General features: G+C 43.5%; 1 protein-coding gene and 1 long non-coding RNA gene across 2 annotated transcripts in view; one reads left to right on the top strand and one right to left on the bottom strand.

Moving 5' to 3' along the window:
- Nucleotides 1–7,324: 7,324 nt before the first annotated feature.
- beg (malonyl-CoA-acyl carrier protein transacylase beg) overlaps nt 7,325–25,846 on the top strand; it is a 32,297-nt gene continuing 13,775 nt past the window's right edge. Inside the window, exons 1-3 of the mRNA XM_037428511.2 lie at nt 7,325–7,857; nt 10,769–10,981; nt 19,203–19,290. Of these exons, the coding sequence (XP_037284408.2) occupies nt 7,501–7,857; nt 10,769–10,981; nt 19,203–19,290 (658 nt within the window). The 5' untranslated portion in view covers nt 7,325–7,500. The remainder of the gene's footprint in view (nt 7,858–10,768; nt 10,982–19,202; nt 19,291–25,846) is intronic.
- LOC142775854 (uncharacterized) lies at nt 11,062–19,188 on the bottom strand. Its single transcript, XR_012887085.1, has 3 exons — nt 17,146–19,188; nt 13,303–13,685; nt 11,062–12,145 (listed from the first exon to the last, which is right to left on the bottom strand). It is a non-coding gene; the product is annotated as an uncharacterized LOC142775854 (long non-coding RNA).

Raw genomic sequence — 25,846 nt, 5'->3', positions numbered from 1 at the left:
GGCGCCGTACTGCTCCAGCGCGACCATGCCTTTCGCGAGAAAGTTGTCGCGTATGCAAGCCGCACTCTGACCACTGCAGAGAAGAGGTACTCGATAACCGAACAAGAGTGCTTGGCTGTTGTCTGGTCCATCCAAAAATTTCGTCCGTACCTACATGGTCGACATTTTACTGTTGTGACAGACCACCATGCTCTTTGCTGGTTGTCCACAATCAAAAACTTGTCGGGACGACTTGGCCGCTGGATTCTCCGATTACAATCTTATGACTTTGACGTCATCTACAAGACTGGAAGACAACATCAAGATGCCGACGCTTTGTCACGATGCCCTTTGCCGCAGTTTTCGGTGCACGTCACATCCCCTTGTCAAATTGGCTATACGGAGGACGCCTCGTCGATATCATCCATTTCTTCCCTACCTTCATCCACCCGTCCGTCAGCACTTGCTACTCACCAGCGAGCCAATTCTTATTGCACTGACATCATTGGTCGGCTTACCGGTGCTTCCTCTTCCCCTAATGCCAGGCTCCGGAAACAACTCCGACTATTCAAGTTGGAGGACGATGTGCTATATCGATACATTTTGCACCCGGAAGGCCACCGATGGGTTCCCGTCGTACCACGCGCACTACGCACTGAAGTTCTGCGCGCTTCCCACGACGACCCGACGTCAGGACACTTGGGTTACTACAAAACATACGAGCGCATCCGCAGTCGATTTTTCTGGCCAGGTCTTTCCACGACAGTAGCTAAATATATTGCCTCGTGCGCACTTTGCCAACACCGCAAGCGGCCCACTACTCTTCCAGTCGGGACCCTACAACCACTTCCTTGTCCATCAGAGCCGTTCTCTGTCGTCGGAATTGACCTCTTCGGGCCCCTCCCAACTACATCAGACGGCAAGAGGTGGATAGTCACCGCGGTTGATCACTTGACCCGGTACGCTGAGACGGCCTCAATCACTTCAGGAAGTGCTTCGGAAGTAGCAACTTTCTTCTTGAATGCTATTTATCTACGTCATGGAGCCCCTCGTGTCCTTTTGAGCGACCGGGGAAAGGCATTTCTTTCAAGCACGCTCAGTGAAGTTCTTCAAGCATCAAAAACAGTTCATAAAACAACATCTAGCTATCACCCGCAAACCAATGGCTTAACGGAAAGATTTCATCGCACTCTGTGTGACATGCTGTCCATGTATATCCGACCGGACCATCGCAATTGGGATGCCATACTACCCTTTGTCACGTATGCATATAATACGTCAGTTCAACGAACCACAGGCTATTCTCCATTTTTCCTAGTATACGGACGCCAACCGACATCACCACTCGACGTTTCATTCTTTTCTGGCCCCGTCAACTCTTCACCATTCGTTTGCGACCAGTTTCTGTCCCGCGTTGCTCGATGCCGTCGTCTTGCCCGCGTAAACACCGAAGCTAGCCAAGAAGATCGCAAACATCGTTACGATGCCACTCACCGCGTCGTTCTCTACCGCCCTGGCGACAATGTACTTCTGTGGACTCCTGCGCGAACGCCTGGCTTATGCGAAAAGTTTGAGTCACGCTATCTTGGCCCTTACAAAGTTATCGAACAGACCTCACCGGTGAACTACCGTGTCACACCTGTTCATGTTCCCACTGACCAACGCTGCCGCGGGACAGAGATTGTGCACGTTTCGCGTCTCAAGCCCTATTGTATGCGTTCCACAGCGTAATTCGCGGCCAGGCTGGCCGCTTCCGTCGACGGGGAAATTAGTGTGAGAATTCATTGTACGTCATCTTCCTCATCTATCAATAACCATCATCAGTCTTCGACCCGTTCCTCTTCATGATCGGCGCCATTTTGCTGTTGCTTCAATAAAGCGTCAGCTGCACCGTTGTATTTCGATATATATATATATATATATATATATATATATATATATATCTTCTACTAAATGGCTCGATTTTTCCGTGTTAAACACCATAGCCCCAAATACCACACACACTCGTGCGTAGGCGTCGGCAGGGGAGTGCAAAGGGGCACTGTACCACCCAACCCAAGCGCACTCTCCCTCCCCCAACTGCGATGCAACATGGGTCGGCACCCCCGCCCCCCAGACAAAATCCTTTCGACGCCATTATTACATGTTTTCTGTTTCTTTCTGTACCCCAAGAGAGAGTATAAACGTTATTATACTATAAGGTGCACGTTCTTTGTGTCCAGGGGTAGGTGCACTTCATTATTCCAAGGGATTTGGAGCCGGCACGCGGGCGGACATGCAGCTGATTTCCCTGTTGTTCACGCAGGTTTTCGCAAGTTTTGGATTTGCCTTCCGGCTCGCTGCGATTGTCGGCAGCGCGGATCTACACTCTGGCCAAAACCAAGCTTCAGCGGTGCTGTCATCTTCGGCGAGTATCGCATCCCACGCCTTGTCGGACCACGCAACGAATTCCGAGCCCGCTATCTTCGATGACGAGCTCGGCGCGTGGCGGAACTTCAGTGATTACCATCGACCAATAACCTACGGACATTGGCGCCCATGTGACCAAAATGAACCCTATTTAGACGAGCAACGCTTCTGCCTCGTGGGATTTGGAGCCGGCACGCTGGCGGACATGCAGCTGATTTCCCTGTTGTTCACGCAGGTTGGTTTGCATTATCCCATTCGGGCTTCTCAGCTATTGTGTGCGTTGCCGGCTCCTCCCACTTTGGCATTTGCTGATGCTCATTGTCGTAAAAGAGCGCGAGCGCCTCGAAGAACGTCTTTTCTGTTTGCTAAAAGGGTGTTTTATTTGTTCTTACTGTTGTTGCTTTCCGGCGATGTGGAACTTAACCCGGGCCCTGTTGAAATGGATATCTTACAAAGCCTGCAAAAAGGGCAGACTGAAATCCTAAATAAGCTACATTCTATTGAATCCCGGATCGCGAAGCATGAGGGAATGATAGCGGACATAAAGGACAGCCTTGGAGCAACTAAGAAGCAAGTCGAAGACTTAGGCAAAATAGTTACAGAGCATATTCGATTCTGCAGAAAGAGTTGAGGAATTTGCAGGCTAAAAACGTTGACCTGGAAAACAGAAGTCGTAGACAAAACCTTTTGTTTTATGGAGTAGATGACAATAAAAAAGAAACATGGGACGAATCCCAGGAATTGATAAAAAAAATCGTTGGTGACAAGCTTGGAATCGAAGTGGCATCGTTAGAAAGGGCACATCGCATTGGTGTATACCGAGAACAAAAAAAGCGACCTATCATCGCAAATTTCGCTTCGTACAAAGAAAGGCAAGAAATTTTGTCCAACGCAAAAAAATTGAAGGGGTCAGGTTTCAGCATTGATCAGGATTTTGCGCCAGCTACTCGGGAAGTGCGAAAGCGGTTATGGGAATACGGTAAAGCCCACAAAAGTGAGAGCACAAAAGTAAGACTGAACTTTGAGAGGCTTTCCCTTGATGGAAAAACGTACGTATGGGATGACGAGAAGAAGGAAGTCGTTCCATTGCGAAAAAAATGACGCGCACTTGAAAAAAAAACACGCCCGACACAGCTTCGTCGCTGTTTTAATAAATTGTAGAAGCATAACGAAAAAGACGGACGAATTGGCGGGGCTTATCGAGTCTGTTAAAGCTGACGTAGTTATCGGAACGGAATCGTGGCTGCACCGTGATATCAGCGACTGTGAAGTATTTCCAAGTGACTTTGTCGCGTACCGCAAAGATAGACCAAGCCATGGGGGCGGTGTATTCTTACTTGTGCGAAGTTCTTTGAAATCTGCTGCCCTCGACATTCAGTGCGATATTGAATCTGTTTGGTGCACGATTACCCTAGATGATAATTCTTCATTCGCTGTAGGTGCATTTTATCGACCCCCAAACTCGGACTACAAAACACTTCAGTCGTTAAATGAGATTATCTCGGAAGTTTCAAACCGAACATTCCTTCTTGCTGGGGACTTTAATTTGCCAGACTTAGAATGGCATGATGGAATATGCGTAAGAGGCACTGGGTGCCGCACAAACATAGAAATGAAAAATATAATAGACAACTACGGCCTTACCCAGTTTGTTACTTGCCCAACTAGAAATAATAACCTTCTTGACCTTGTGTTCTCAAATTCACCCAGTTTGGTGAATAATGTCAATGTTATTCCAGGAATCAGCGACCACATGGCTGTTGTTGCAGAAATCAAAAAAGAATGTAAAAACACCTCAAATAGTGCGGCAAGAAAGGTTTTTCTGTTCAGTAGGGGTGACTACACAAGAATAGTTGAAAAGCTAGAAGATTGTTTGCCCGTGTTTGAATGCCTATCTGAACACTACAGTATGAATGATTTATGGCTTAGCTTTAAGGACAAGTTGTTAGCAATCGTAGATAAGTATATACCTGCGAAACAAGCCGGAGAGCTTCGTAAACGCAAGAGGCCATGGATGACGTCCGGTATTTTGAGATTAATCCGGAAAAGGCGACGGGTTTTTGGTAAATTAAAGAAATCTGGAAGCAATGACCACGTGAAAGAATTACAAGCATTAACGAAGCAGTATAAATCATGTGTGGAAAGCGCAAAAACGAAATATTTCGAAGGGCTCAGCAATAAAATGAAAACTAATTCAAAGTGTTTCTGGCATTATATCAAAGAGTGTGGGACTGATCATGTTGGAGTGGCTGAACTAAGCTTTAATAATATGGTTGTAGTTGATGAGGAAGCAAAAGCTACCTGTTTAAACAAATATTTCCAGTCTGTGTTCTTGCCCAAGCTTGACGTTCCTTCAAAACCACCCCCAACCACGATTCCGCTGATGCCACCGGTAGAACTGAGTGTCCGTGGCATATGTTCTCTTCTAGAAAACCAAGATGAATCCAAAGCAGTTGGTCCTGATGGCATCTCTCCTCGTATTCTAAAGCGATGTGCACTGCCAATTTCCCTTTACTTTTATATAATTTATTCAAAATCCCTTTCAACGGGAACTCTACCCGAAGATTGGAAAATTTCTCATGTTGTTCCGGTTCATAAGGGTGGCTCAAAAAAAGATGTAACAAATTATAGACCCATTTCATTGACGTCAGTGGTATGCAAAATTTTCGAGCACATTTTATCCAAGCACATATTGACCCATCTTACTGCTAATAATGTATTAATAAATGAGCAGCACGGTTTTCGTAAAGGTTTTTCTTGTACGACGCAACTTGTAGAGTTCTTTCACGAGCTGGCTTCCAACGTTGATGAAGGTGGACAAACAGATTGCGTGTTTTTAGATTTTCGAAAGGCCTTTGACACCGTGTCACACTCTCTTCTCCTGGCTAAATTACAGACTCTAAATTTCGACCCAAATGTGTTCATCTGGATAACCAATTACTTGCTGAACAGGCGTCAATGCGTTCTTTTAAATGGGAAGTGTTCATCCTATGTTAACGTTACATCAGGCGTGCCCCAAGGCTCTGTCCTTGGGCCTCTCTTATTTCTTATTTTTGTAAATGATATTTCTGTGGGTATTTCGTCGCGCATGCGTTTATTTGCCGACGATTTTGTGTTATATCGACAGGTTCAGAACAAAGGTGACTGTGCTTATTTGCAGAACGATTTGGATTGTATTGTACAGTGGTGCCAGAAGTGGCAAATGACGCTAAACCCCAAAAAGTGCGTTCATATGCGTGTTTCCAAAAAAAAGAAACCAATAGTAAGTAACGGCGTACACTATAGATACGCATATTGTTATTACCGAACCAACATGCAAATATCTTGGCGTTGTTTTGTCGCATGATTGCTCATGGAATGCCAATGTTGATCACGTTGTTAGCAAAGCGGCAAGGGCTCTAAATTTCATTCAGAGGAACCTAAGATTGGCACCCCGAACATTAAAAAATACGGCCTATCTCACATGTATTAGACCGATTTTGGAATACGCATGTCCTGTGTGGGACCCGATGCAGGCGAACTTGATTGATAAGCTTGAAAAAATACAAAACAGAGCTGCGCGGTTTGTTTTAGGGCGGTACGAGCGGAGAGACAGCTGCAGTGCTATGAAAGCTGAATTGGGTTGGGAATTGCTTTCTTTACGCAGGAAAAAACTGCGTTTGAAGTTTTTCTTTTCTGTTTTTCATGGGCGGACTGGGATTGACCGTCATAACTATTTCAGTGAACCCAGCTACATATCTAGTCGACATGACCACCGACGCAAAGTGAAAGAGTATCGAGCAAGAACGACCATGTTTTATAATTCCTTTTTTGTGATGACCATTAGAGATTGGAACCAGCTGCAAGACGAGCAAGTGTGCTGTATAAACGAAGAATTGTTTTATTCCAGTCTGTAACCCCCCTGCTGTAACGCCTTTGAGCAAAGCGGGGTACTCACTGAATAAAGAAAAAAAGAATAAAAAAAAAGCCATGGCTTGCAGCTAACGGCTAAGCCCTGTCCATCAACCGGAGCTGGTTCTCTGGGTTTAGTGATGTCAACAGCGTCTCTCTCTCTGGTCCTGCGGATTTTCTTGTTCGCTTTGTTCGTTTAAGAGTGGAATACTTGGGTTGTTTCGGCATCCCGAATGACACATTACAGTTCCAGTGAAATAGCGGGGTGCATTAGTTGCATGGAGTAGTAACGTGCGGATACCGCTTGGATACTTCTCTTTTGCTCTAGTGAAACTTTTGTGAGCAGATGGATAGTGACGTCGGCACTTCCTTTAGTGCGCGAGTATTTACGAGTATTTTCTGGGGCCTGAATACCGCTGCTGAGTATACACCTTTTTACACGAGAAAAAAAAAAAAAAGTCATGTTGGGCTGAGCGCCGGAGTACAAAGGTCGGCGTCAAAGCCTCGGCAGAGGACGGCATGGTGGTGGTGGTGGTGGGAGTGTGGCAGCTTGGGCTAGTTGGTATGGCATGACGATAGTTATAGCGCGAGAACAAAACGATGACACAGAGACAGCGCTCGTGTCTTTCGTGTCCTTCTTGTCTCTGGGTGGTGGTGGTGGTGGGGGGGAGGGGGGAGTTAACGCCTACTTGTTCAGCCCAGAAAGGGCTATGGCGGCGCCCAAGGAACCGTTTTTATTGCCCTGCTACTCCGTTACCCGGCCGCTAGAGATTCATGCCGCTACGACTAGCTTGCGTACCGGCGGAGCGGCGCGCCTTATCCTTAAATCGCCTAGAGAATTCAAATTCATTAGGCTTTTTATATGTTGTTCAGTCTTGATTGGGATCAACGCTACATCACTTCACAGCTCACTATTTAGGATCTAGATAGTGCAATCAACAGAACTTTTTTTTTTGTTGTTAAAAAAAACAACAAAAAAAAAAAAAAAACTCGTACTTGCCTTTTCTGTTCCTCGACACAAAATTGGCATACCTTACGGCATCGACATCGTGGGCACCAGCTGCGCTCTATTTTTCTTTTTATCAAGTCGTCGTCTGCACGTGTTGTTTTGCGAGTTCTAGCGGCGAAATTTTTTGCGCTGTTGTGTCGCTAGAGCTTGACACAATGTTGATTAATGCTCTCTCCCTCTAAGCAGTTGCTGGTAGCTCCAGAGGAGAGAAAATGCTGCCCGCCGCATCACTGCTGGAACGCTGTACGAGGTCTCTCGTCACGAAGTCGAAAGCGACGTTATTTCGCCGCGCCATCGCGTCCAGTTCTTCGCGGTTTTGCCGAGACACTTGTGCCAAAGACAACGAAGAAAAGATCCCCAAGGATTCGCAGAAGGTGGACTACAATAAAGGGAATGTCGCCCAACTGTTTCGTGAGTCGGCGTCGTTCGATGCTGGACAGCCTCAAAACTCGGATATGTGGTCATCGCCTACCTATCCCGTGAGCTTCAAGGTTCCCGCTGAAGAGAAATATGAGGAGACGATTCGCATCGACCCGAAAAACACTAGTGTCATTTTGTTTCCAGGCCAGGTTCGTTCCGCTGCTGTTGGTGATGTGCATGTATGAAATTATAGGTCGTCTTGTACTACGGCAAAACCTCAGGGTTGAGCTATACTTATACGCTTACACCACTTGTACGATGGCACGTACGCAATAGCAGGGTTTAAATAGAGAAATGTTTTTGCTTCAGCCTTCTATCACAATGTAAATATTTCGACTTGTAAAATACAACGCTTCCTATCTTACGACAGCTTACTAAACGTGTTTCTTTTTTCTCTAAGGGATACCTTCCATTCACCCATGCATGGTGGCAGCATCAACCATGTATCCCTCTGGAATTCGAAAATTGGAGGTGGTTTTGACAGAGTGGTAACCAGATAAGCCTAATACTGTAATATCTGCGATCAACCATGCAAAGCATTTGCGCCCGTGTAAACAAAAGTGAAAATTTAAGGCTAATTAACGTAGTAAACGCTGCCTTGGAGAGCCTAAATGTTCACTTTCGTAAAAAGGCAATCAGTTGCCTCTAATAAAGTACTGTTTTTCTCTAGAAGAAACACAAAAGCAAGGATATAGATCGGTTTTCTCCTATTGTTGTAGTTTAACTTTTTGGAATATGCACACTAACAAATGCTGATGTGTCCATTCAGCATTAACATAGTATATACTTCTGTTTAAAGAAAATGTAGGTAGGGTGGGAGATAAGCCATCACAAAAGCCATATAATTGGTTGTAGTTGTTGGTTGTAGTGGTTTGTAGCATGTTGTAACCCACTGAGTATATGTGCGGTTAGGTTACTGCACCTGCAGCAGCCAGAGTAGAGCTGTTTTAGTCATGAATAACAAGCACAAAGCCACTATTTTAGATATGTATAGATAAAGCCACCATTTAAGATATGTGTAGGTGCCAAATACTATCTTTATGCATGGATACATTTAAGTGATAGCTTGCAAATGTAGCTGCCTCACACTATGTAGGAGGTATTTATGTGACATCATCCGCAAAAAGTGCTAGCGTGGCAGCCACCATATTCAGGGAATCGCGCACGAAAATCATCGTTAACCCACAACCAAAGTTCTCGGCAGCATGTGTTATCTTGATATTTTTCTAAGAAAACAGGTTAGTGAGATGCAGCGCAGCCAAAAATTCGGCTGTCATAAGCCGGATGGCTGACGGACTATTGCTACGGTGGTGCACTTGCTGGCGCCGTCATGCGGAAAGAGCGCTCTGAATATATATCTCCTATAACATTGAGGCTACAATGTCATGAATGCAGCATATTAATCTTCAGCATTAGAAAGAAATGGCTAGAACCTGCATGCTATGTTCTCATAACATTCACATGAGATCATAAACCCTGCTTTCCACCATGCTATACAACATGCTGGCTTCAGTGATGCTAATAAAAGCTACCTAGAAAAACTTCTGCTGTGCATAGTACGGCAAATTTAAAATTTTTTTCTAACATTTAATTTTAAGCCTTTTAAATGTCTGGCTGTAATTTTTTTTATTTACATAGAATAGTGTGTGTTTCAAGATTACTCCCTAGTCGAGTGCGAGAGACCATGACAAATATAAGTGCCATTGCGAATTTCTGTCCTTTTTTTTACAGTGGTACTGTTCAGACTTGTGTAAAAGCCACATTTATTTCGGAGTTGTAATGTGGTATGGCATCCCTTACTATTAGACTGAGCCATTTGGTTTAATCCTTGTCAATATGAATTCTTCCATGCACACTCACTGCCACTACTGGTTACACACTATCCATCAGCACATTCGTGATCTTACATGCTGCCCTTCGCATTGAAGATCCATGTTACTGTACGGCTCCTAAAAATTACTAGAAATTTTCGGTTGGAATTGCTCAGACTTTATTCTTTTTGGTCAGGTTTTTTTGCTCCAAATAGAAGTTTACTAAGTTGGAAGTGCAACACTGACACGAGGCTTTACACTAATCTTCGTACTGAAAAGAAACCTAAATGTGCACTAGAGTTAATGGTGGATGCTTATACTTTATAACATATAATAGTCCAGTGCCCTCAGGAATTGTAAAATGTTCACTGATCAGAACTTCATTTTTATTTCAGTGTCAAAAGCCAGAAAATTATTCAGAGACAGATTCAAGTTTTAAAGTAACTGTCAGCTACTGGTATATCACATACAGTGGTGAGCCTTTCCCGATTGTCCTGAATAATATCCATTTCTGGGGCCAGATTTGTGTTCAAGCATTCATGTTTCTCATTAAAATTTTGTGAAGTGAGCATACTAGTTCATTTTTAAGTGTATCCTAGTAGAGAGCAGTTTGAGCACATTTAACAATGAATGTTCTGCAAAGCTAATAACAGCATTTTGCTGGCAAAGTGTTAGTAATAATAGTTGGCTGCCTTTGGCGAATAAAAAAAAGTGCTTATTTAGGCTTTGTAAATTCAATATAGGTGCTAACATAGACCAAGGCATTTATAGGCACTATAAAGGTGCCATTAAAATGTGTCTAGACTTATGGTTTCTGTCTCTAATTGTCAATCTAACATTTGTTAGGTGTGTTCAGTATAGCAGGTTTGATTATTCTTACTTTAAATGACTCTTACTCTGCACGTGTATGTATAAGGTCATCGTGTGTAAGCTCATCATGACCTATAAGTTAAGTGCACTCTAAAAAAATATCGAGTAAAAAGGGTGTCTTTTTGTCCCACAACAATAATCGTCATCAGGCTTGCATGCGCTTCCTTTCTTGAAAACTCGGCGCTGGTCACTTTCCTATCGAGAATGCAATATAACCCTGATAATGGCCATGTCGATCGTGACCGGAATGTACCGGGCGCAGGGCAATAGCACAAGGATGGAACGCAATATAGATGACGATTATTGTTGTGGGACAAAAAAACGCCCTTTTTACTCTCTCTTTTTTTAGAGTGTGCATCATTCTCTGCTCGTCTCGCAGGGCTCACAGTTTGTGGGCATGGGCCGTCACCTGCTCCAGTACCCCAATGTGAGTGAAATGTACGAGCGAGCCAGTGACATCCTCAACTACGATCTGCAGCTTCTTTGCCTTGAGGGCCCCAAGGAGCAACTCGATAAGACTGTACACTGCCAGGCAGCTGTGCTGGTCACTTCACTGGCAGCTGTAGAGCGTCTGCGAGCCACGCAACCCTGGGTGAGCACTGCACAACAGCATGAATAACACCACTTGTTGCTCGTTTTGAGCTGACTCTCTTGCTACTTGTGGCTTGGGATTTCTCTAAGCTGGAAAACTTTCTTCCTAGTATTATTTTAATATGTTTACAGCAGGGGTGTTTTGGTACTAGTATTTTCTTACCAAGTTGAATACAAATGTTCGAAAAATGTCAGAATATTGAATTTTGTGTTTAATATCTCTCTGCTTCTAGACCAAGTTAGGGAGCCATCATGTGTGCGCGTCTCTGTGTTTTAGGGTGGTGACTACTTGGATCATGGTTGCTCATGAACTGGCTAAAATGGCCGTCATACTTGACGGGCCGCCATGTTGGTTCTCAGCGGTCGCTCATTTACATTGAAGACAGCGTGGGCTTCAACGAGAAGGGGGTGTTTTTTAAATTGCAAGTTATGAAAGCTGAAGGGTTGTTTTCTGAAGTTAGCCTCCGTTTTGTGGAACACGAAAAACGTGTTTGTGACTCGAGTTGGTGTAAAGTACCGTTAAAACAGTTCGTTTCTCTCACCTGGTAGCCCCACTGCATTGGTGTAGTGAGGATATTTAGGGAACCTTTATTTGGGAGGGCAAAGAACCTTGATGTCACTGTGAATGGACTTCAGAGTGACATCACAGGACACAATGTCAGCGCAACATTCCTGAAGCGAATTCATCTTATCACTGCTAACACCTCAAAGGCCTTCTTGTGCAAGGCTCGAGACCGTACTGTATTATATTACGGTACCTATAACGACAGAGAAGGCAGATCAAACAACCGGGTAGGTCGTGATGTTCTCTGTAAACCGCATAACTCCGCTAGCCTGTTTCTCATACCCTAAATATTGCTTTTGGCGGTAATATAATTTTCTGCAGCAAGTTTAGTTCCTGTGAATGATTCTGTACAATGGACTGCCTAAAAAGCTTACAAGCTGTAAGCATTGCCAGAAAATAGGGCACTGAATGATATTACAGCGACCCTCCCCCCACAAGCTGGTATATTAGGCTAGAAGGAAAGCAAAGGAGACCAACAAAAGGCAAATTAAGTTTTTGCAGGTCAACTTTTATTGCAAACAGGATCCAAACAGCATCTGGCTTTAATTTCTTCAAACGGTCCGGCCTTCTTTGCTGGAAGCATGTGTCCTCGCAGTGGGCCTATGATAAAGCAACAAGGCGAAAAGTCATACACGACGCCGACCACATATACAGAGTCTATACACATTTTTTCTACAAACACTAAATAAAAACTGAGCTCACGATATCAAATCATCTTTGTGGCTGGTTACGAAACAAAGAGACGACAAAAATAATGATGCAGCACCAATCCCCCTTAGGGCATATTTGAGTTATGGGCCAACAACCGACTTGCTTAGTGCACATATACTTCACTGTTCAGGGCTGACAGACAAACAAAAGGACGGATGGACATGAACAGTAAATCTGTGGCATTCTATATTGTTAAAGCAAAATCCTTTTTGCCATTCTTGAGCGAGTTGCGGTGTGGTTCCGCGTGTCATTGAAGGGAAGAACAAATACCCCATGACAAGCCGCACAAAATTTAGTTGTGTTGCAACTATGCAAATTTACAGCCCCGCCGCGGTGGTCTGGTAGGCTAAGGTACTCGGCTGCTCATCCGCAAATCGCGGGATGGAATCCTGGCTGCGGTGACTGCATTTTCGATGGTGGCGAAAATGCTGTAGGCCCATGTGTTCAGATTTGGGTGCAGGTTAAAGAACCCCAAGTGGTCGAAATTTCCGGAGTCCTCCCACTACGGCATCTCTCATAACCATATGGTGGTTTGGGGATGTTAAACCCCACATATCAATCAATCAACTGTGCAAGATTACAAGTCTACAGGGAACGCGTTCGTCGGCTCGTCTGTCTACCTCTCCTGATGCCCTTCCTCAGCGACCGAGGTGAAAGTGCAGGAACGCAAACATCTGTCAGCAAAAGAAGACGCGATTGCCAGAATCTGTTAGTGGTTTACGGGCCTGGCGTTTCCCATGACAAATGTGGTGATGGCTTCGGAAACCGATGAAACCCAGATAATGAATGCATGCAGAACCACACGTTTGACTAGTCATATCACTCGATTGGTGAACTGCGCTTCGACTACGAGGATAAACAAACATACCAGCTTTTGCTCGCCTAACCCGGCGTAACCGAACGAAGCCTGATCCACTTTTTATTGTGCAAGTTGTCGTGTTTACTTTACTCAAACTGCTTTTTGTCGCATGAATAGGTCAAAAACTTCACGAAATATAAATATGCAGCGATATACTAAATCCACTCATAATACAACGGGTACTCACCTCACAAACACAGGAAGTAGTCGGCTCCAAGCAATCTCGCTTCACTTGTGTAATCCAGTGTTTCGGGAGGCAGAACAGTCTCCAGATGGTTTTGCATTGCAGAACGCTGCACCCTGGCATTTACACTCCAAAGTTCTCGTAGGTGCGCTTAGTGCGAGGATGGTGTCATAGCGAAAGCTAGGTCTACGGTGTAGTCGAACGCAGCTCATACCGCAGCTTGCACAACCGCAGCTTGCACAACCGCATCAACATGCAATTCGTGCAGTGCGGCGGAGCAGGAATGCCTGGCCCTGGCCGCGAGAACCAACATGGCGCTTGCCGGGACTGAGAACATTGTGCTCTGGTGGGAGGCAGCAAGTGGTGGGTCAAAGGCTGACACCCCCCTAAAACACGGAGACGCGCGCACATGAAGGCTTTCTGGACCAAGTTAAACAAAGTTGGATGCAGCTTGTGTGATAAAATATGTCACATTACTGTGTACTTATGTGAACCTCAAAGCAGCTAAGGATCTTCACTGTCACTGCAATAATGAAGAAAACAGACAGCAATTAATGAGAAGGGAGGGAACTGAAGGGCCCAATTATCATTTGCCAGCACCCTTTGCAGCCAACAGATACAGAAAAAAGCATTAAGGGAACTATTTATTGCTGTTTTAAGGGGAGTGTAGGAATCTAAAGTAAGATAAAATGAAGAGAGACAATAAAATAGCTTGCTGCTTATGCGAGATGAACGACCAGAATTGCACAATTTTCAGACGGAGTGTAGCTGATTACTGTTATAATTGCTTCCCTTAAAAAAATGACTGATTAGTTACTGCCCCAAGAAAGTAATTGAGGAATTACTGAAGTGTAATAATTTTTTCATTACCTCTTTCTATAGTTTCATAAACTGTACATTACTGTATTTTCTGCCACTCCTTACATCTTTATCTTCAGTCCTAACAATTGCTTTTTTTTATTTAACTTGATTTCTTTTTTAAAACAACGGTGACACAGAAATTCTTCTTGATGTATGTACTGAAAGGAAGGGTAGGGCTGTTTCGTACATGCCCCCTTGCATGTAAGACTGTGGTTACATCAATGTGAAGAGCAGCGCTTCACAATTCTTAGAGTGTGAAGAATGCACTCCTACTGGTGAAAAGGCGAAGTAGCCCAACGAGTAAAAATATAGAGCTACATATCATGTTTGCCTCTTCGAACATGTGTAGCTGTGAGACTGCTTGTCGTGTATGACCATCGTTGTTCTACTGTAATACCCTCAAAGTTCAAATTTACAAAGGTGCATTGCCTCTTATACTTTCTCGTCAATGTCACTGGGCTGATTATGTGTTACCAATTTCTCCAAAAGTAATTTAATTAGAGTGGGTGTGGCTGAGTAAAGAAAAGTAACATGTATAGTACGAGCAAAGCATTAAAGAACTTTGGTACGTGTAATGAAACCAAAGTCCTTCAATCCGTTGAAGGACTTTGGCGGAGCACATGTAATTCCTCATGTACAGTATAAATTTTTGTGAAAGGGAACACACGAGCACGTGTCCTGAGCTCTGCTGTGGCAGCCTACAGCACTATCAGCCAACAGATAAAGAAAGCACGTCTGCTTTTGGTAGCATCGCCCGTTGCGAGACCAAAGCGGTAGTACAATTTAGCAGTGCTTGTCCAACGGTCACGACTTATTCTTTCGTTTGCTAACAAATGACGCGAAAAGCGGACGCACTTTCTTTATCTCTCGGTTGATGGTGCTGTAGGCAGCCATGACAGAGTGGGGCCACATGCTTGCGTGTTCCCTTTCATAAAAATTTACACTGTATGTAGTATGTATGTATGTAAAAATTTACACTGTATTTACACTGTATGTCGGATACTAGGGGGGTCAAATGAAACCCTAACAGTGGCAAGCCTTCGCGATGGTATAGTGTGTGTCATTCAGTTTTCATCATTGACAGGCGCGCTCATCCTATTCAGCTGCTATGCACATATCAGTGTTGCGGAGTTGCCACTCCAGAATTAAAATAAATCCGGAATCATTCCACATTTTCTCGACCCTACAATGGAATAGCCACAAAGTTTGGAGGAATGGAATAGGAAGGGAATTAAGCGCATTTTCCATGGAATGGAATGGGAATGGAATTACGTCTTTTTCCGAAAATAGAGCACATTTTTGTCAACATGCTGTTTTTCAAACTTCAAACATTAGTAAGTCAGACCCTCGAATTTGACAATACAGGAGTAATTTAAAAAGGCGTGGCTGATTACAAGTTTGGTACATTTATAAGCAACGCACCTACTATAATTCTGTCCTTATATGAACTGTCTTGCTCCGAAGTTTTTTCTCTATTCTTCGCGTAACCATGGCTCTATGCCATGGTATCCGTGTTGCGGAACTATAAGGTGGCGGCATGCCCACCTTATAGCTTGTGATTTTTTGCTCCTCGGTGGCGCCTCAGCTGCCTGTATCTCTCCATTCTTCACTTTGTTTTTCCTTCTTCCATCGACGGTAACTCGGATGCGTATTCGAAAAAGTACTTCCCGAAGTTGTGATGTCTATTGACGCAAGCACTATGCTTGTGTTTACTGCAAGCTTTTGTGTACCAGCTTGTGCGCAGTCTCACCACATATTAACCCCCACACTTTTTTTTTGCAATACTGGCCCCTTGTCTACATACATGTGTGCCTTTGCCTGAAACTTTATCGCAATGACCTGTAGGCCAGCGCAGCATATATTCGCAGACAATGAACTGTGTGTGCGATGAGCTGTTCTACAAGATGAACCGTACAGAGGGAGATAGACTAGATTTTTGAAAGCATTGGTTCGGGTAGCCAGCCAAAGCAGGCGATCCCACGTAACCTAGGCAGTGCCTCCTCGAATTCCTATGCAACGCTTGGCTAAGTCGTCGTATTTAGCATTAATGCATTTAAGCCTCAACAATATTAAAACATTATTCGTTTAAGCATGCACTCTTATAAAGACGGCCTGCTTATTCTACTAACCAAATACTACCGTTTAGTTGTCACAAAAAGCACTCACCTTCTATTAAGTGAAGGTAGTAAAATGCTGAATAATGAAACTTGCTAGTTTGCAAAGTAGTTCGTGAATAGTGCTGACTTGAATAATTAATACATTACTGAATTTTAGTTAACAGGTGTTTATATATGCATGTACATTGCCACATCAAGATAAATCAGTTACAAAAGTATATGTGGAATAATAAGTGAAGTGCGATTGTCCACGTAGATTAATTAGTGACCACTAACTACTTCATGTAACCACCAAGGCAAATACGCATCACCGAAACATACATAGAAGCATGAACGAATCACAGACGAAGACATACATGCAAACGCACATATAGAATATCAAGACTTAGCCGTTGTCGTATCATGTAGCAGCCGTCAGAAGGCTATTTATGCCCTACTTTGGAATAGCACACTGTGTACTGGTTAGCAGCCATAGAATTTTGCACACATCATCATCTGCCCTTCTATATGTGTCTGTCATCACTTAGCACAAAATTTTCATTAAGGGCCAGTAAACAGCCCTGAGGTCCAAAATGAAAAAAAAAAGATATATGTGCAGTTTTTTTTTGCGAACATGCTGCCACAAGAATTTTGCGAATACATGCTATATTAAGGAAGTTACATTGGTTAGAACATCGCTCTAAGCAGGTTTCAAATTTTCGCACGGCGTCGCCCCCCCTTCTCCCTTCCATGTAAGGGAAGGCGTAGCCCATCGTCGTGACTCCACCCACTTCAGAAACGTGACACCACGTCAGTGAGTGACGTCATCGGCGAACTCGATCAGTCGCAACGCACTTCCGCTTGCTGCGAAGCGTGGTTGTTTGTTTACCGTTTGCTGCACCAGCCGCGGGTCAACCATGCAAGCGTCAGGTGCGAAGTGTTGACCAAAAATGATCAGGTCCCCGACGTACGTCGCTGGATGGCTGATTCACTTCAGCCATGCAGCGCGCAGGGCCCCATTGTGAGGCACCCGGTGCTGATGCTTCTCTGCTGCCCTGTCGCTCGATTTGCAGCCGACGACAGAGCAACGCTTTTTACTGGTGTTGCTCATGTCAAGGGCGAAGTACGTTCGTATGTGCGCACAGGTGCTGTAGTTAAACACAGAGTGTCCACAGGCACACGACAACTGCGAGGCTGGTTCTTTCACCGCAGTTCCAAGAAACAAGGGGCAGTTTCGTAGCTGTGCGTGGGAACAGGAACTGACGTTGCCTTCACTACTGTTTTTTCACACCTGATTTAAACCAATCGGCGAGCTGCTTTGGTGAGCTGCGTGCTACATCACGTCGCCGATTGCCGAGTTGACGTCGCTGCGTGTGCAAGGGGGTCGATCACGCGTAGGAAAGATGCACGGGAATTGTTTTTCGAAATAGAGGTTCTGCGCGGCACGCAGTGCTGTAATACTCAGAAAACCTGGTCGCTGCGGTCTAATCTACGAATTGCCGAGCTTGTATGGGGGTGTAAAAAAAAAAAAGTCGGAGCCTGTTTACTGGCCCTTTAAATGTAATTTGCAAAATTGAGATTGGTCAAAATTTTTCCTAAGAGTGTCACGATTACTGCAAGATATGCGGTGGTGTTTACGAGAGATCTGGCAACGTATGTGGCTTAGTAGTTACCAAGTTAAGAAGACCGAGAAAGCGTTGTAGGCCCGTGTACTCAGATTTGGGTGCACGTTAAAGAACCCCAGGTGGACGAAATTTCCGAAGCGCTCCACTACGGCGTCTCTCATAATCATATGGTGGTTTTGGGACGTTAAACCCCACAAATCAAATCAGACCGAGAAAGCATTCCTGGTCATTAACGGCAAAAGTGTCAAGCTTTACCGGCTGCTTGCTATAGTAAAAAGATGCCGCGAAAGTAGTAAAATACGCTCGAAACAAGTAATTGCATGCATTTGCAACTATTTACCAACTTTTTTTTTAAAGATTGTGCTGACCATAAATACTATAGGTAGCGGGGGAACTGCCCCTATGGGAACTAGTAGTGTGGTTGTACTGCACGAGATAACTGCTATCCCTCGACTATGGGAACATTTTTAGCATAGTTTTGCAGCTCTTATGCATCCCATAATATCAGCTTTATGTTATTACAATCATTCTTAGCTCGATAAATCCTTCAAGATGTGCCTTTTAAATCTTGAGAAATTGTAGGAATGGAATGGACCTGATTGGCCATTCCCTTAGCGGGAACAAGCGAAGTTTTCCTATTCTGAGGAATTGAAAAGAATGGAATTACGAGTTGCAATCCCCCAGAATTGAAATGGAGATGCCCATTCCTCAACACTGGCAGAAATATGCGTGCCTGTACATAGTGATAAGTGGATGGCGCGTACTATTCCATCATGAAGGCTTGCCACTGTTCGGCTTTCATTTGTCGCTGATAGTACATACAGTAATTATCACATGCATGGATGGAAAGTTCAAGAGCTGCTACACTGTAAATTGTTTTACAAGGATGGATATATTGTAGGACAGGCCTAATAATAAATCAACACAAATTGATATATAGGTTGCTCAAATCGAACCACATTTATTGAAAACTAGAAATTACTAAGCAGTTTTATTGTCCTGGCTGGAGGATTTCTGCTGCTGCATGTAAATCTGTTGTGCTGAAGCATTCATTTGGAACTGTTCTCACTGTGGTCATCCCTTACATCCAAAAGACAGGAGTAGACAATTATGTGAATTGTACTATCACATACAAATGCAAAATATAATGGTACCTGAAATGCCAGATATTCATGCACCCTTCGTTGATAGAGAATGGGGGTTTCTTACAGGAGGGTTGTACAACTTCACTGTATGTCCTCAGTATCAATATTGTGCATGTTTGTACATTATTGTGACCGCTGTGCATGTTTATAAGTCTTTGTTTTCTCCCGTTGCATAGGCCATCGAAAACTGTGTTGCTGCAGCTGGATTCAGCGTTGGAGAATATGCAGCCCTTGTATTCAGCCAGTCCATTTCCTTTGAGGATGGTAAGGCTTTCCCACATTATATCAAAACATTAGAACTATAGTGTACTTCATAATATATGCCTTTATTGTGTGTGCATGCATGTATCAAGTAAAAAAAATAATGGTGTGTGTTTGTTGTGGCCCATGGTACAATGTGGTTTTATTTAATATAATTTCTTCACATAACTGTGACAGCTGAACATAATCTTAGTTTATGAAGGGGTCTCCGTTAAGCCAGAACTTAATACTCTCAGAGCTATAAACACTGGAGGTGATTATTTGTTTATATCTGGTTTACAAGTAATATTATGTTGCGCAAATAATGCGTGTGTCTAAGGTTTGGTTTCTGTGGTCACTCATGAAAAATATTGAGCAAAGGTAAATGAGTAAATTCACGTTCTACAATAACAGCTCCACATTTGAGCCTCCTGTAATGAGAAGACAGTTTAATTTAAAGAAAAAATCACCGTGCCACTTTGAAACCGTTGAACTAATTTCTGTTAATGTACATCGTGCCCAATACAATTTGTCAGGAATATTTGTAAAGTCAAGCCACATTGTATATGAAGGTGAAAGAGGGGCAGCTTGATCAAAATTGTTTTTTATTTTGCTAAAGAAGTGCTAGCAGATGTTACTTGTTTTTGCGACACGCAGTTAGCGTTGTTTGCATAAGGATGATGCCATCTTTGTGCTACTAACTTACCACCAGGATATGTAGCAACTCGGAAGGCACAACATTCGTTTTTGCCAGTGCGGTACAATGTTTATACATTTTTTTTTTGTTGAATGAATCATGATTACCATCTTCCACTTTCTCAATGTGACTCAAATTGGGGAAAAGTCAGCCCTATCTAACTTGCGTTTTTTTCATTTAATCATCTTTTGCCCCATGGTAACAGAGAATTTATTTCCTGGAGCATGGCATAACACTTCAGTAAAGGCTGCCTTTCATTTTGTCACTGTTGTGTAATTGTTATGGTGATCGGTTTGCTATTGCCATCCATTCACTTGTGTCATATTTAGCTTTGATAGTCATGAGCCCGTGCCGATTCGATGGATAAATTGGCAGAATAAAAACTAAGGTGTTTATATTTTGTTGTTTAGAAATTGGTTTGTCAATTTTTTCACTGGTAATTCACCTGGCAGTTGAATGGCGGAATGCATAGGTCATGTTTCACTAGTGCTATGCTTTTATGGGAAATTTCTACAGTTGTGCACTCATGAGAAAACTCACACTGGAAAGGCGTTCTAGCTACAACCGTTCAGAAAGGCCGGTCGATCGCAAAAAGTACAGTAGCGCTTTCAGGGCCTTCTTCAGGGCAAACCGAATGCCAATATCTGGTTGACCTCCCGGCTTTCCTTTTTCTCTATCTCTCTCTCTCTACAGTTGTGGACAATCATCATCATCATCAGTCGGACTATGTCCACTGCAGGGCATAGGCCTCTCCCATGTTCCGCCAGTCAACTTAGTCCTGTGCTTGCTGCTGCCAGTCTCCCCCTAACCCGCTTGTCTTCTTTGGGAATCCAGTCAGTTACCCTTAATGGCCAGCGATTATCCTGCCTATGCGCTACATGCCCGGCCAATGTCCATTTCCTCTTCTTCATTTCAACTATGATAACTGTAATGCCGGTTTGTTCCCTGATCCACTCTGCTCTATTCTTGTCTCTTAAGGTTACACCTATCATTTTCCTTTCCATCGCTCGTCGCGTCGTCCTCAATTTAAGCTGAACCTTCTTTTAAGTCTCCAGGTTTCTGCTCTGTAGGTAAGTACCGGTAAGATGCAGCTGTTATGTACCTTCCTCGTGGGGGATTGTGCAAAATAAAATTAGATTTTTCATATTTGGTCCAGAAATGAATGGCTGAGCAGACTCGTAAAAAGTTAAAGTGTTCTTCATAATAAAATACATGACGTATGCTTTATTATAGATCTTCTGACTATGACGTATAGAAGTGTGAAGCTAGCCTGTCTGCCCATCACGTTTGCATTTGTCAAAGGCTGTAGCTGTATCAAGACGCATACATATTTACATAACTTAAGATTAAGACATATTCAAGTTTCTGTTTCATGCTGGTCATGGCTGCTTATACTGGGATGCTGTAACAATGTGCAATGACAAGTTTCTTGATTTGCTGAAGATTGTACAGTTGATGCTCTGCTTGTGTGGCTTGTTCAAGATGATGAAAGACATTTGTTCACTATTTTGTACTGTTGGCTCAGTTCTTTTATGTGTCCAATTTGCTTAATTGGGTTTACCTGTCATTATTCTTTCCATAACCTTGCATACAGGTTGAACAGGGATGGGAAATATGACCTGAAATATAGCAAATATGCTGCAAATAAAAAATTCTGGCATAAAATAAATGATGAAAACCTAAATTGCCTGTGTCGGTCATGTGCACAGGATGTCAACTGCAATTTTTGTTTCTTTTTATTTTGACAATGCAATATATAGCTGGGTGACACAATTTACACTCAATCAAGCAACCTCTATTGAATACTATCTTGCTTGGCATACAAAAAAGCACTGATATTTGTTATGCTAGATAAAAAAGAGAGCCTACCAAGCCATAATCTAGTTGAGAGATGTAAATTTTACTCACTTGAATTAATATATTCAAGCACATTTTTTAAATTTTATTTTAAGGATTACTAGCACATGTTTATAACATGTTTTAGTCAAGATAGGCTTTAGTTACATTATCTTGGAGTGTCATCTTTATACAGAAATGTTGGATCAAAAGGATCATGTACACAAGTGCCTTGCTGAAATGGTTCCTGATAGCTGTTTCAGGACACTGGTCGACCATGCTGTAACATTCTTTTAGCAAGTGACACTTAGATGGGCTCCTGTCAGCCTTATTCAGTGAAAGTACAGCTCTGTGAGCAGAGCTCAGAAGTATTTGAGCTGAAGGAGCTACCTTGTTGTACATGAAATAATTTATTAGAAGTGCTCTTGTGGTTGACCACCCCAATCTTCGGTGTCTATTGGTTATCTGTGGGCACTCAGGTAGCCATTCTTCTTCTGTAAGCATTGTTGAAGTTCTGGGCACAAGAAAGGACACAAAAGTGAAAATATTAGATTGCTTGCACATTGGTTTTCATAGTGACAGTGACAATGAGAGCTGATCTAATCATTGAGGGTGCACTTACTATTTAAATGTACATTATTACTCTCCAGCATGGAAAGGAAGGTCAAGTCAGCTAGTGGAAAAATTTGTGTTGCTGCTATTATATGTGTACAGTCGAGCCCGACTATATCATACCCGTTTATATCAAATTATCCCGTATATCGAACAATTCCTAAACACGGTAAGTCTACATTCAGAATATATAGCAAAAGTTACTGTTTTATCGAATGAAAATAGCAGCGATAACTGATATATCAAACTCTATGTGCCTCAAAAGTGCCCCAGCAAGTTGGCTTTCCCTCGCGGTGGTGGGGAAAACTGCCGGCGCCACCCTAGGAAAAGTTGGTTAGACCCGGTTGTGCGCGGGCGAACACCCCCCTCCAAGAAATGATCCTGGCCCGCTCACAGCGCTTACAGCCAATCAGAGGCCGTCGTGCTTTCTTCGAAACGCGGAGGCGGTAGAAGTGAGCGCCATTTTTTCTTTCTTTATGCTTGTGTGCCTGCTGCTGCCCATTCAGCGTGGTCTGTGGTGTTGCCTGTTGGTGCTCTGTGAACTGTATTGGCGCGCTGTCATCATGGCTTGCGCAAAGAGGCAAAATTTGCCATTCACCGCAAAACTCGAAATCATCAATCGGGGGGAGGTAATTAACCGTAAGAGAATTCCAGGTATTATTTTGAATAATCCTTCGGGCGGGGAAGTTAGTGATTCTGAATGCGCCGAAGTATTTAACTCAGCATTCGCTTCCGTGTTCACAAACGAAACTAACAGTCCCCTTCCGATTTTTCCGTCTAGCATCGTCTCTGTAATGCCCAGTATTGATTTTTGTCGCTTCCGGAATAATATCGTTAATAGACAAACTCAAACTCTCTTCTTCAGCGGGATCAGACGATATTACCTCAAAATTTCTGAAAAATACAAAGCACATGTCTGCCATATACTTATCACTGTTGTTCTGTCAGTCATTATCCACAGGTAACCTACCAATAAACTGGAAAATAGGAAAGGTCATTCCAGTCTTCAAATCAGGCGATAGATCATGTCCTCTCAATTATCGCCCCATTTCCTTAACAAGCGTGCCTTGCAAGCTCATGGAACACGCCATTTACACTGAAATCATGCACTTCTTGGACTCTAATAACTTTTTTCATTCCGCACAGCATGGATTTCGAAAAAATTTTTCCTGTGAAACCCAACTTGCTTTTTTCGTTCATGATCTGCACACTAACCTGGACAATAACACAGACTGATGCTATCTTTCATGACTTTGCAAAGGCATTCGACAAAGTACCCCACAACTGCCTGATGTTAAATCTTTCGAAATTAAACTTAGACCCTAAAATTTTAACTTGGATTCGAGAATTTTTCACTAATCGTTACCAATTCGTTACCGTTAATTGACATAACTCTCACCCTCTGGCAGTAACATCAGGTGTCCCGCAAGGATCTGTTCTTGGACCCCTATGATTCCTAATATACATTAATGATCTACCTTTTCATGTATCCAGCAATATTAGTATGTTTGCAGACGATTGCATAATATACCGTACTATTACTAACACATCAGCCCAAGTTGCATTGCAAGATGACATTAACCATGTGCTTAACTGGTGCAATCGTTGGCTAATGACACTAAACCTTAACAAATGCAAGTCCCTCTCGTTTTACCGTCGGCGCAGCCCCCTCACCTATTCTTATCAAATCGGTAAAGTTGCATTGGAAAATGTCATCAAATACAAGTATTTGGGAGTCACTTTGAGTAACGATTTATCTAGGCGCGTCCACATTACCAATATCATATCATCAGCTAACAGATCGCTTCGATTCTTAAAGCAACACTTATGTCATGCACCCCCTCCTGTAAAACTACAAGCTTATAAATCTTTAATTCGCACCCAACTTGAATACGCGTCGCCTATCTGGAGCCCTCATCAAGTGTACTTAACCGATCCACTAGAATCACTCCAGAATCGAGCAGCTAGATTCATTAATTCCTCGTATTCGTATAACGTGAGTGTTTCATCTCTTAAACAAGAATCCAATCTTTCAAACCTCAACATTCATCGCCGAGTTGCCAGCCTCATTTTGTTCCACAAGCTCCATCACAGTCAACTCGGCCACCCGCCCTATATCTTGCCTCCTGTCCGCACATCTCACCGCACCACTCGTTCCTTTCATGTCGGCCGGCCACGTGCCCGTACCACGACAATTTCCGCCTCCTTCTTTTTTCGTGCAGCTTCCGACTGGAATGGCCTTTCCACTGATCTCGCCACCATAATGTGCCACTCAACATTTACACAAAATGTCACTCCTTTCTTTTCAATTTGAATACATTACATTGTTCCTTTTTGTGCCACTGGTTCTCACTTTGTCTTCTTTTTTTTTTTGGCAAGGTGTTACGCCTGTTAATATGTATACTGAACCTGCACATGTATTATTTTATTTCCGTATTGGTTACCCCTGTTCATATTTGTACCCATCCTGCATATGTATTACATTTGTTGTATGTTTCCCACCCCTTATGTAATACCCCCTCTAGGGGGTCTTTAAGGTAATAAAGTGAAGTGAAGTGAAGTTGAGCGCGGTGAAAAGAAATCTGACATCGCCGCCGCATACAAAATTCCAAGGAGCACCTTGAGTACTGTCCTGAAGAACAAGGCAGATATCAGGGCCAAGTCGGACAAAAGGCCAGATGCCCGTGGCGCCCGATGTGTGCGCGCTGCTGTGTACGAAGATGTTGAACAGCCGTTTACAAAGGGTTTGTGGACGTTCGGTCACGAAACATCCCCGTGTCCGGCCCTATGATTGAGCAGAAAGCCAAGGACCTTGCTTTTCTGCTTGCCAGGAATGATTTCCAAGGCAGTTCAGGCTGGCTTCAGCGGTTAAAAGAACGGGACGACATCGTTGGCAATGCTGTTACAGGTGGTAGCAGAGTGGCAGACCTAGACAGCGTAGAAAAATGGCTCAAGGAAAACTGGCAAGATATCGCAGCAAGATATAGAGCCCAAGATATCTTCAATGCGGATGAAACCGCTCTATTTTGGCAAATGTTGCCAAACAAGACATTTGCGTCTTGTGGCGACAAGACAAGCAGCGGCAAGGCAAACAAAGCTCGTGTGTCGTGCTGTTGGCAGCTAATTTAGCCGGATCGAAAAAGCTTCGACCTCTGGTTATCGGGAAAAGCACGGCACCGCGGTGTTTTCGAAATGTGCTGTCGCTTCCAGTTACCTACCGAGCAAACTCAAAAGCGTGGATGACCGGGGAGCTTTTTAGCAGATGGCTATCGTTGTGGAATGATGACTTGGTAGGCGAAAATCGCAAGGTGTGCTTGCTCGTGGACAATTGTTCATCGCACCACTGCAGTACGACCATCAGCAACATTGATCTGCGTTTTTTGCCCCCGAACACTACGTCTGTACTGCAACCACTGGATCAAGGCGTTATACACG

Source organism: Rhipicephalus microplus, chromosome X (assembly GCF_043290135.1).
Source record: "Rhipicephalus microplus isolate Deutch F79 chromosome X, USDA_Rmic, whole genome shotgun sequence".
NCBI lineage: Eukaryota > Metazoa > Arthropoda > Arachnida > Ixodida > Ixodidae > Rhipicephalus > Rhipicephalus microplus.
The sequence above is the reverse complement of the archived record's forward strand: the minus strand, read 5'-3'. Positions and strand labels throughout refer to the sequence as shown.